This window comes from Pelodiscus sinensis, chromosome 1, assembly GCF_052426305.1.
Source record: "Pelodiscus sinensis isolate ZL-2025 chromosome 1, ASM5242630v1, whole genome shotgun sequence".
Lineage (NCBI taxonomy): Eukaryota > Metazoa > Chordata > Testudines > Trionychidae > Pelodiscus > Pelodiscus sinensis.
Window position 1 is genome coordinate 351,849,320 of NC_143052.1, and position 12,259 is coordinate 351,861,578.

General features: G+C 44.0%; 1 protein-coding gene across 1 annotated transcript; it reads right to left on the bottom strand.

Moving 5' to 3' along the window:
* Positions 1 to 9,532: 9,532 nt before the first annotated feature.
* LOC149526034 (olfactory receptor 52D1-like) lies at positions 9,533 to 10,471 on the bottom strand. The gene has a single exon (XM_089780747.1). The coding sequence runs from the start codon at positions 10,469 to 10,471 to the stop codon at positions 9,533 to 9,535; it is 939 nt and encodes a 312-aa protein (XP_089636873.1).
* Positions 10,472 to 12,259: the final 1,788 nt, after the last annotated feature.

Below are 12,259 nucleotides of genomic sequence, written 5' to 3' on the forward strand. Positions count from 1 at the left end.
GGTGCACCCTCACTGAGCTTCAAGGAAAGGGAGGGGCTTCAAGGAAGGGGCAGGGCGGTAGATCTTGGCTTGGTCTGTCATTTAAAAAGTGATCTTGGGTGTAGAAAGGTTGGAGACCACTGGTTTAAATTAAACTCAGAGTCTGCCTGCACCAGGGAACAGGGGGAGAGGAACATGAACTGATTTCCTGAGGGGAGGGGGCAGGGAGCCCCAGAAGGTCAGCTCAGCCTGAGGAAGGAGAGAGGGATGCAGAACTGAAAGGAGCCAGCGTGAGTAACTTTTCCTCACAGTGACCAACCTTTAATGTGCTGCAGCCAGTTAGAATCCCAGGCCGCCTTCCTGAGGCAGCTTTTCTGTGTTGACAATTGCTGACGTTGCCATGAGAATGCAGTGGGATTCCTTACGGGAGGTGGGGTGGCCCGTGGGCTGCAGTCCAGATTATGTTACAGACTGAATCACTCCCTCATCGCAGGAGGTGTTATATCTCTTTGATCTGTGCCGTCAGCAGGATTCACCTGGTTTCCAAACTCTGGGCCATTCTGCTCTGGATACTGCATGTCCTGTGCCCTCACCACCCACTTTTCAACTCTGCTAGGTTCCTCTCAGCCAAAGAGATCCATTTGTTTGCACTCCCTTTCAGAACTCTGTGTCCTCTCCAGAGATGCAGGAGAAAAGAGAGAGCAGACTTCTCTGCCTTCCTGATGAAATTGTTATCCTGATTGTTTTCAACCTTTAATCTTCTGACTTTGAGATCTCAGCAAATCTCCTCTCAGTTCTTCTTTGGTCTAAACAAGCTCACCCTCCATAGAGGACATGGAGAAACTCCATTTGAAGTCACTGGAGGCTTTGTAAATCAGGCCATTCATTTAAGTCCGTACATGTGGATTTAGGGTCAACTCCTGGCCATATTGGCAGTTTTACCATTGACCTCAGTGATACCAAGGTTCACCCTATTTTGGCACCCAGCTGTGAAAATCATGGCTTTGGGTCGTGCTACACAGAGCACTGTTCTGTGAGGATGCTGAGAGGATCTGAGGGAAACCCCCAGATTATGTAGCATTCTCAGAGAAGGGCTGAAAGAAGGGGCTCTCAGTACACCTGGGCCTTGATAGGGCTCTCAGGGAAGCCAGTGTCAATCTAGAGTGATACAATGAAGGCAGCATTTGCAAGCAGGATCTGGGCACTCTATGGGTGTGTCTAGACTACCAAGTTTTGTCGACAAAAGTGTACTTTTGTCAACAAAACTATACCAGCGTCTACACTACCGCTGAGTTCTGTCGACATAACGTCGACAGAACTCAGCAGTTTTGTCGACGCTGGTAAACCTCATTTTAGGAGGCATAACACCTTCTGTCGACAGAGTTCTGTCGACAGAAGGTGTTATTGCCTGTAGGGTTGCATCCAGACTACGGGGTTCTGTCGACAAAGCAGCTTGCTTTGTCGACAGAACTCAATGTGTCTGGACGCTCTTTGTCGACGGAAGTTTTGTCGACAGATACTGTCGACAAAACTTCTGTCGACAAAATGCGGTAGTCTAGACGTACCCTATAACCCCTTCTTGTTGGGAATCTTCTGGAAACACAGAAACCCAGTGCAAAGGCTAGCAATGTACTTCCCAGCAGGTCAAGGAAGATGCTGAATTGGATAAATGGAACAAACCAGAGGAGAAACCACACAACTCTCAAAAAAGCTACTGGGAGAGATGGAAAGACAAAGTGAGAGAAAAGGAACTGATCTTAAATATAAATAATTATCTATTTCCAATTTTACCAGGTAAACCCCTTGGTGTTTCTGATGACACTAAGCACTTCCAGGCACTATCTTGTTGAATTCCTTCCTAGATGGTTCTTGCCTTGAACCATGAAACTCTTTCTGAGCCCATAGCACTAACTGCCATACCGAAAAAAAACAACTCACCAAAATCTTACACAGCAGAGGGAGTAAATTCCCTTACTGCTACAGAATGGCCGAGCGCTCCGAGCCAGCGTCTGAGTCTCACATGTCTGACAGTCAGCAAACTGGACAGTCCCATTTGTCATTCCTGTTCCCAGCCTCTGTGGACTCTCAGGTTGTCGGGACTCCCAGACAACTCCCTTGTCTCCAAGAGCAGCTGGAACAGAAGAAAATAGACACTAGAGAACTGCAGCTTGAGAGGGTCCCCTGGGAGTGAAAAAATGGTTTGCTGAGATGAGGTAGAGATTCTCCATGGTAACTAAATTTTGCAGACTCCCCATTCTAGCTACTAATGATGTTAGTTTTTAATTCTGGTTGCGATGTTTTTACAGTTCATCAGGAAAGCATCACATTGCAATTCTCTGTTAATCTTTCAGAAAGATGTTGTTCTATCCTGTATCAGTATAACCACCACCAGGTGGCTTTGAACCTGGGACATCTGGAGCTTAATATAGGAGCCTCTACCCTTTGTTCTAAAAGCCAGCTGCCTTTCAGCCCTGTAGAGGTCTCTTGTTCTTAGTTGTTGCTCTGGCCTAGCTGCCACTGCATGGGACCATGAGCCACACTAGAGCTATGTCTACACTGGCGCGATGTTGCGCCAGAGATATGCAAATGAGGCTAAGCATGGAAGATTGCTGAGCCTCATTTGCATTTCTAATGAGCTGCCATTTTTGCGGAAGAGGCTCTTGCTCCAGAAAGAGCTGTCTACACTGTCCCTTCTTGCGCAAGAAAAACCCTCTTGCGCAATGCCGTTATTCCTGAAAATAAGCAGCGTAGCGGCATTGTGCAAGAGCGTTTTTCTTGCGCAAGAAGGGACAGTGTAGACAGCTCCTTCTGGTGCAAGAGCCTCTTCCACAAAATTGGTGGCTCATTAGATATGCAAATGAGGCTCAGCGATATTCCATGCTTAGCCTCATTTGCTTATCTCTGGCGCAAGATCGTAGACATAGCCTAGGTGTGTGGGTTATAATAGCACTGTGGGATATCTCCACTCACTGTGTGATTCCTTCCCCACTGCTAGGGCCAAAAAGACCAGGAGTAAATCTCCCAAGGCATCCCACAGTTCCCCTAATCTGTGTATAGCCCAAGCCCAGTGGACGTCAGCAGCATCCCTGGGAACTACACGGTGTGAACGACAAACTGCAGCATGTTGGGAGACCTTCCTGGTTCCTGCCAGGATGTGCCCTCTGCCCCCAGCAGGGTCTCAGCTGGAACTGCGCAGGCTGCAAGCAGAGAGGAGGCTGCTGGACTTGAACCCTGTGCTGTGTTTTTACCTGCATAAAGCCTTTCCTGGTGGCTTTTCTGAGTGGGTCCAGTCAGAACTGTACACACTGGCACTCAAGGCAAAGCACACGAAGACGCCTCAGGCCTAGTAACCTAGGCCTAATCTACACTGGGATACTGGCTTAGATGGACCAAATAAGGAAAATAAAAGAACATCCCTAGTCATCAGCTACAGCCCATTATTAACAATCTACAATGCACTAGTTAGGCCTCAGCTGGAGTACTGTGTCCAGTTCTGGGTGCCACATTTCAAGAAAGATGTGGAGAAATTGGAAAGGGTACAGAGAAGAGCGACAAGAATGATTAAAGGTTTAGAGAACATGACCTATGAAGCCAGGCTTCATGAACTGGGCTTGTTTAGTTTGGAAAAAAGAAGATTAAGGGAGGACATGATAGCGGTTTTCAAATATCTAAAAGGGTGTCACAAGGAGGAAGGGGAAAATTTGTTCCTCTTGGTTTCTGAGGACAGGACAAGGAGTAATGGGCTTAAAGTGCAGCAGGGGAGGTTTAGATTGATCATTAGGAAAAAATTCCTAACTGTCAGGGTGGTCAAATATTGGAATAAATTGCCAAGGGAGGTGGTAGAATCTCCCTCTCTGGAGATATTTAAGAACAGGTTAGATAGACATCTGTCAGGGATGGTGTAGATGGAGCTTGGTCCTGCCTTGAGGGCTGGGGGCTGGACTCGATGACCTCTCGAGGTCCCTTCCAGTCCTATGATTCTATGATTCTATGATACAGCCTATCCTGGAAAACGATCCCACACTTTCACAGGCTTTGGGAGACAGGCCAGTCCTCACTTATAGATATCGTCCTAATCTCAAGCAAATCCTTTCCAGCAGCCACACGTCACACCTCTGACACACTCACACAGGCACCTACCCCTGCAACAAACCCCTTTGCCAACTCTGTCCACACATCTATACAAGTGACACCATCACAGGACCTAATCATATCAGCTACATCATCAGAGGCTCATACAACTACACATTGTCTAATGCAGGGGTCGGCAACCTATGGCTGCAGAGCCAAATACAACTCAGTGCAGACCCAAATACGGCTCTTCTGTCATCCCCCTAACACACATAACAGTGAAAAATTAATTCAAAATTTAAAAAATGTGTACTTACTCATGTCAAGATTTTTTTTTTGTCTATTGCACTTTTAACTGTTCATTTTAATCAGGATACATCCTCTCCACTTATTGGGGGTTGTGTATATTCTCTTTTTTGTTTGATTAGTAGAAAAATATTTAGAACTAAAGAACATAAGAACGGCCGTACTGGGTCGGACCAAAGGTCCTTCTAGCCCAGTATCCTGTCTGCCGACAGTGGCCAGCACCAGGTGCCCCAGACTGGATGGACCGAAGATAATGATCAAGCAATTTGTCTCTTGCCATCTCTCTCCAGCCTCTGACAAACAGAGGCCAAGGACACCATTTTATCTCCTGGCTAATAGCCTTTTATGGACCTAACCTCCATGAAATTATCTAGCTTCTCTTTAAACTCTATTATACTCCTAGCCTTCACAGCTTCCTCTGGCAAGGAGTTCCACAGGTTGACTACACGCTGTGTGAAGAAGAACTTTCTTTTATTCATTTTAAACCTGCTACCCATTAATTTCATTTGGTGACCTCTAGTTCTTCTATTATGGGAACTAATAAGTAACTTTTTTTATATCGGCCCTCTCCGCACCACTCATGATTTTATAGACCTCCATCATATCCCCCCTCAGTCTTCTCTTTTCTAAACTGAAAAGCCCCAGTTGCTTTAACCTCTCCTCATATGGGACCCATTCCAAACTCCTAATCATTTTTGTTGCCCTTTTCTAAACCCTTTCCAAGGCCAAAATGATTTTTTTGAGGTGAGGAGACCACATCTATACACAGTATTCAAGATGTGGATGTACCATAGTTTTATACAGGGGCAGTAAGATATTCTGGGTCTTATTTTCTATCCCTTTCCTAATAATTCCTAGCATCCTATTTGCCTTTTTGATGGCTGCTGCACACTGCAGGGAAGTTTTCAGAGAACTGTCCACGATAACTCCAAGATCTTTTTCTTGATTTGTCATAGCCAAATTAGCCCCCAACATACTGTACGTATAGTTAGGGTTATTTTTCCCAATGTGCAGTACTTTGCACTTATCCACATTACATTTCATTTGCCATTTTGTTGCCCAATCACTCAGTTTGGTGAGATCTTCTTGGAGTCCCTCACAGTCTGATTCTGTCTTGACTATCCTAAACAGCTTGGTATCATCTGCAAACTTTACTACCTCACTGCTTACCTCTTTCTCCAGATCATTTATGAATAAGTTGAAAAGGATTGGTCCCAGGACTGACCCTTGGGAGACACCACTGGTTACCCCTCTCCAATCTGAAATTTTACCATTTATTCCTACCCTTTGTTTCCTGTCTTTTAGCCCGTTCTCATCCAAGAAAGGACCTTCCCTCTTATCCCATGGCCATGTAATTTACACAAGAGCCTTTGGTGAGGGACCTTGTCAAAGGCTTTCTGAAAATCCAAGTATACTATATCTACTGAATCCCCCTTGTCCGCATGTTTGTTAACCCCTTCAAAGAACTCTTAATGGATTAGCAAGACAGGATTTCCCTTTACAGAAACCATGTTGACTTTTGTCCAACAAATTATGTTCTTCTACATGCTTCACAATTCTATTCTTCACTATTGTTTCAATTAATTTGCCCGGTACTGGAGTTAGACTTACCGGTCTGTAACTGCCCGGATTGCCTCTAGAGCCCCTTATAAATATTGGTGTCATGTTGGCTACCTTCCAGTCATTAGGTACGGAAGCCGATTTAAAGGATAGGTTACAAAGCACACATAATAGCTCAGCAATTTCCCATTTGAGTTCTTTTTGAACCCTTTGATGAATGCCATCCGGTCCCGGAGATTTGTTAACATTAAGTTTTTCTATTTGTTCCAAAACCTCCTCTAATGACACTTCAATCCGGGGCAGTTCCTCAGATTCATCACCCACAAAGGACGGTACAGATTCGGGAATCTCCCCAACGTCCTCAGCCGTGAAGACTGAAGCAAAGAAATCATTTAGTTTCTCCGCAATGGCTTTATCGTCCTTGATTGCTCCTTTTATAGCTCGATCATCTAGGGGACCCACAGGCTTTTTAGCAGGCTTCCTGCTTCTAATGTACTTAAAAAACATTTTGTTATTTCTTTTTGAGTTTTTGGCTAGCTGTTCCTCAAAATCTTTTTTTGCTTTTCTTATTACATTTTTACACTTGATTTGACAGTGTTTATATTCCTTTCTATTTATCTCACTAGGATTGGACTTCCACTTCTGAAAAGATACCTTTTTGTCCCTCACTGCTTCTTTTACATTGTGGTTAAACCACGGTGACACTTTTTTAGGTCTCTTGCTATGTTTTTTAATTTGGGGTATACATTTAAGTTGGGCCTCTATTATGGTGTCTTTAAAAAGTTTCCATGCAGCTTTCATGGATTTGGCTCTAGTTACTGTGCCTTTCAATTTCCGTTTAACTAACCTCCTCATTTTTGTGTAATTCCCCTAGTTCATCCATCTTATTAGTCAGCACTTGTGTACAAGCTCTTTAAAAATTTGCCACTGCTTATTTATCTTCCCTTCCCTGATGCATTGGATTCCGTTTGTCATACCGGCAATGTCATACTGTCAGTGTCGTGTGGTCAGGGTTTTTGGGGTTGTCCTGGTTCGCTCCTGATAGGACCTCTACTCCATCAGTGGTAATCAACTTCCAGCTGTGTGCATCAATATCGGTGCTCCCTTTATCTAGAGTGTTAGACCCCATGCAGTTGGGTCAACACAGGAGATCTCTGAGAGCCCCCGGAAACAACAGATGCAGGCAAGGATCAAATCAATTGAGCAGGTTTATTGTCAAATATGATGCTCTAACAGTTGGTCGCAGAAATTCTCAATGCTACACCACTGTGTATGTGACCCACATTGACAATGTACCAACACATATGCGGCCTATTGCCATATAACAGATATTAACTGTGATTAGCCAGAGTTAAGCCAATGTTCATTCTGTAAGCCTAGGCAATGACACCTGCCGTTAAAGGCTCCTAAACACCCTTCTCGCCCCCAGGTTGGTTGGAGAGTTCCCTTTGAGGTGTCCTTGTATAGATAGGTACAAACAACTTACATCAGTTCTTTACGAACCAGGTTGCCACCCTCTTTGCCTAATTACCACCCCTCACCTTATGAAAAGGAGGCTTACCTTCTATCCTTCATCCTGCCAATTTTGACCCGGTCCTGAACCCAGATTGGTATGAGCATAGCTTCTAGGGAGTCTTTGTACCAAGACATTCCTTACTAAGATGTTCTGCTGCCTCCTTTCGGCTTACAGTCTGTACCTGGTGCTTCCCTGTGTCCTAACTTACCCAATCACACAATTATCACTAGGGAATTCTTTCTTGGCTCCTGTGTTGCTGAACTAAAGTTTTGCTCACTAGATTCGAGGCTTGTTGCTGTTTTCATATTACAGGCCTCTATTCAGGCCTGCTGACTCCATGATACTGACCCTCGACTTGCTACACCATGTTCATACATGATAGTGAACCCCTAACAGTAAAAACGGTGAAGAGAAAGGGAGATGATGAGTACTGAAATTTTCAAAAGCAGCGGACAGACTTGTGTGCATTTGTGGGCGGTCTGGATATCCACACTCATTTGCAGTGAGAGACTGTTTTTTAAAAAAAAGAGAGAGAGAGAATTTCATGATTTAACATGAAGCATTTGCTTCAAAATAGTTTGGGGGAATTGCACACACACATACAAACAAATACAAAAAAAAAAGCAAGGAGGTGCAGCGAAAAATGAACATTGGACAAAATAGCTTTCTGGCGTGCTCAAAAAAAGGTGGGAACTTAAACGCCACAAGATTTGCAAGCTCATACAGCACTATTCCAGAGATACATGAAGGGGGGATTACATGAAGAGATGCCTGCTAAAAATTGGTCATGGACTATTTGGCGCGTTTCATAACAAACTGACGAGTTTCTCAGAAAATTCAAGACCTGCCATTATCGGCAACAACAGTCCATGACAGAGCTGTGATAATGGCCCAACAAACTGACAAGGAACAAATGCAACATTTGAGTACGGCTACTTATTTTTCACTAGCAGAAATACCCGGCATCTCCCAGGGAAAATAGAGTAAAAGGCGTGATGAATCAACTACGTCAATGACATTAACATAGCACATTTTATTGGACATACTTTTCTCTTATGTATTACTTTAAGAAATTAACATAGCTAGTGATATGCTTATAAAACAACAAATCCCATAGGGTCTTTTTTCTCAATCTTCACAAATCAGGAAGGCCCATCTTCCCCTAACGACTCTATGCAAACCAATGCCTGCAGCCTCCTTGCCAGAAGTCCTGAGAAATGGAGGAGATGTCTCCTGGACTCTTCAGCAGCAGCAAATCACTGATCCCCAAGTAGCCACTCCCGGAATACCTTCAGTGCACGCTCCATGGGGTAACCTGAATGGACTTCCTAGTGGTAGCTGGAGCGGTTGCATTGATCAGATAGAGCGAAAGACCTTCAGACTATGTGCAATGACTGATATATAGATGATCAGAACATGCAGCTCCTGAACTTACCTATTCTAATGAGAATAGGCTGTTCTGAGTGTACCGTGTCCTCTTCAGGCTCAATGGTTCTCAAAACCTTGTCCTCCTACCCACCTCCTCTTTGTACTGTGAGATCTTTTGGAATTATCAGTGGGCCCAATTGGGGTTCTGGAGGAACTGGGGGAACCTATTTCAGTATATGTCCAATCCAGTGATTGAAGTTTAGAAAGCAGGAGTATCTGTGCAAAATCTTATGTTTCTATGGTCAGGCTCTACTAAAAGCTAATCATCAGTGGGGCCACTTGGGACTCCGGGGGGCGGGGGGGCTGATTTTGAGATATAACCAATCCAGTTATTTAAGTTAGGAATGAGGTTTACAGGGTCGGTCAGCAAAGGCTTCCCCAGCCGACAGATCCATGTCGAGACTGCTGCACTGTGCTGGATCAGCTGATCATTGGCACAGCACAGCAGCCATGTTTATTTTAATGTAGCGGGGATTATTTAAATCCCTGCTTCTTTGCTTATGCTGGGTAAACTAGCTTACATGGCTCCATCGACAGAGCCATGCAGGCTAGACATACTCCATGTATCAGAAACTGCTCAGAGTGTGAACTGGAACAATGCTGAATAGTCTGGGATACAGCCCCCCGATTAATCTAGAGACACCTTTACCCTCTCTTATCACACACAGGAAATCAAATTCTGCAGATGCATCTCCTCACTTTGTCACGAAGCTCTTTGGTTTTGGCCCCATAAATTATGGGGTTGAGCATGGGAGAGATGAGGAGATAGACGTTGGCCAAGATCACTTGAGTATGGGGAGCGATGCTCTGAACGAATCTTTGCGTCAAGCTGGTGAAATAGCCTGGAGTATAAGTGGTCAGCATTACACAGATGTGGGCTGTGCATGTGTTGAAGGCTTTCTGGTGGGCTTTCCTGGAGGAGATTCTGAGGACGGCCCTGATGATCAGACCGTAGGACAGAGCAATGAGCATCAGGTCTAACCCACTGACCACAAACGATACCACCAAGCTGTATATGCTGTTGACTGTGATGTCCCCACATGACAGCTTTGCCACAGCCATGTTCTCACAGTGCGTATGGGCAATTGTGTGGTTGGCACAAAATGGCAGCCAGCTTAAGAACAGAGGCAGAGGCAGCATACAGAGAACACTTCTTATCAAACCTATAAACCCTAACATAGTAATTCTTTTATTGCTGAGGATGGTGGCATATCTGAGGGGGTTGCATATGGCAACATAGCGATCAAAGGCCATTGTGACCAGAATGGCTGACTGCGTAAAAGCAATTGTGTTAAGAAAGAAAGTCTGGGTAAAGCAGCCACCCGCCGTAATGCCATTCCAATTGAACCAAAATATACACAGGGCCTTTGGCAAGGTGGAGGTGGATTTGGCAATGTCGGTGAGCGCCAGCATGCACATCAGTAGGTACATCGGCTTGTGCAGGGTCTGATCTTTGCCCACAACAAACAGAACTGTGAAATTTCCCAACAGGGTGATAAAGTAGGACATAGCGAAAGGGATGGAAATCCAGATGTGGGCATTTTCCAAGCCAGGAATGCCTGTTAGTATGAATGTTGACTGATGAGAGAGTGTGAGGTTGAAACCTGCCATGAATTATCAATTTATAGATTGGCCTTAGAAGTTCTCATGTTGCCTGTGAAGGGAGAGAAGCACAGAAAGGGGATTACACACTTTATACATCAATTAGTATAATAAATACTTTATAGTTAACAATCTAGTAATCACTATCCCTATCTAGAAATCTAATAATCTGTATCACTTTCGCTATCCATATCTCTGTCATCTATCTGTCTTTATGTCTGTATCTATATCTAGATAGATATCTATACCTAAGTTTAGATATAAATAGAGATAGTGATACAGATTTGTATATATATAGATATAGATATAGATATAGATATAGATATAGATCCATATCACTATCTCTATTTATATAGATCTAATTCTAGATACATATGTTAAAATGATATCTAAACATAGATCTGTATATAAAAATTAGAGCTAAATCGATAGAAGTTCTGAGAGGGACCTAAGCAAGTCGAGCCTATGAGCAGTATAATGGTAGAGAAACATCAGTGTCAATAACTGCAAGATAAATTCCCATTGTAGGGAAAAGCATGAACTTCTCAAACACCTAACCAGGTTCTTATTCAATTATATGAACTCAGAGGAGGGACGTGGGGATCATGGAACACAATTCTTTGGAACACGGCTCTCAGTGCAAGAGTGGTAGGAAACTAAAGAAACTATTTTGATCTAGGAAAAGTGGGAGGCAGAATCTTAGAGAAAAGACAACTGCATGAGATCAGTCTTTCCATGCTTCCTTCTTTCTAGACTTCTGTGTGTAGTATTGTGAACCCATCTCACACCAAATATTGATGAACTAGAGGAGTTCAGACCCAGAGAAGAAGATGGGAAATTCTTATATAGGAAGAAATTGAAAAAAGTGGGAATGTTACCTCACAAAGGTGATGAATAAGAGTGACATGACAAAAGTCTGTATAATACTAACTGGTAGGGAACAGATAAAGAATGTGTTCTCTCTGTCTTATACAACAAAATCAAAATCTGTAATTCAGAATGCTTTTTGTCACTCCGGGTATGTCTACACTACCATCCTCGTTGGAACTAGGGTGGTAATGTAGGCAACCGGAGTTGCAAATGAAGCCCGGGATTTGAATTTCCCGGGCTTCATTTGCATAAAGCTAGGCGCCGCCATTTTTAAATGTCCGCTAGTGCATGTAGCCGCACAGCACGGACTAGGTATTTCAGACTAGGCTTCCTATTCCGAACTACCGTTACTCCTCGTTTCACTAGAAAGCCTAGTCCGAACTACCTAGTCCGTGCCGCATGGCTACACTAGAGGAGATTTAAAAATGGCGGCGCCCGGCTTTATGCAAATGAATCCCGGGAAATTCAAATCCCGGGCTTCATTTGCAATGCCGGTTGCCTACATTACCACCCTAGTTCCAACTAGGGTGGTAGTGTAGACACACCCTCAGAGCCTAAACAGTCTGAGGAACACATGTCGCAAGAGGAAATTGAGACCATGTTCTAAGCAACAATCAGGAAGGGTTTGGACAATTACATGGATAGTACAACTATCCAGGTACAATAGTTACAGATAAATAAATATTTTGGAAAGCCCGTACCACAATGGCACAAGCCAATCTGTCTGATGGGCATAGGGTGACATCCCCATGATGGGGAAGTCACTCCCACCCATCTCCCCAATGCTGGGGGTTTTACACATTCTTCTGCAGCACCTGGGGCTTTCACTCTCAAAGAGAAGGTAGACCATAGTCCTGATCTGTGATGCCAAATGGACAGAAAGTGGAGATTGTTAGACTGAGCTAAAGTTTGTGCTCATTGGGATGT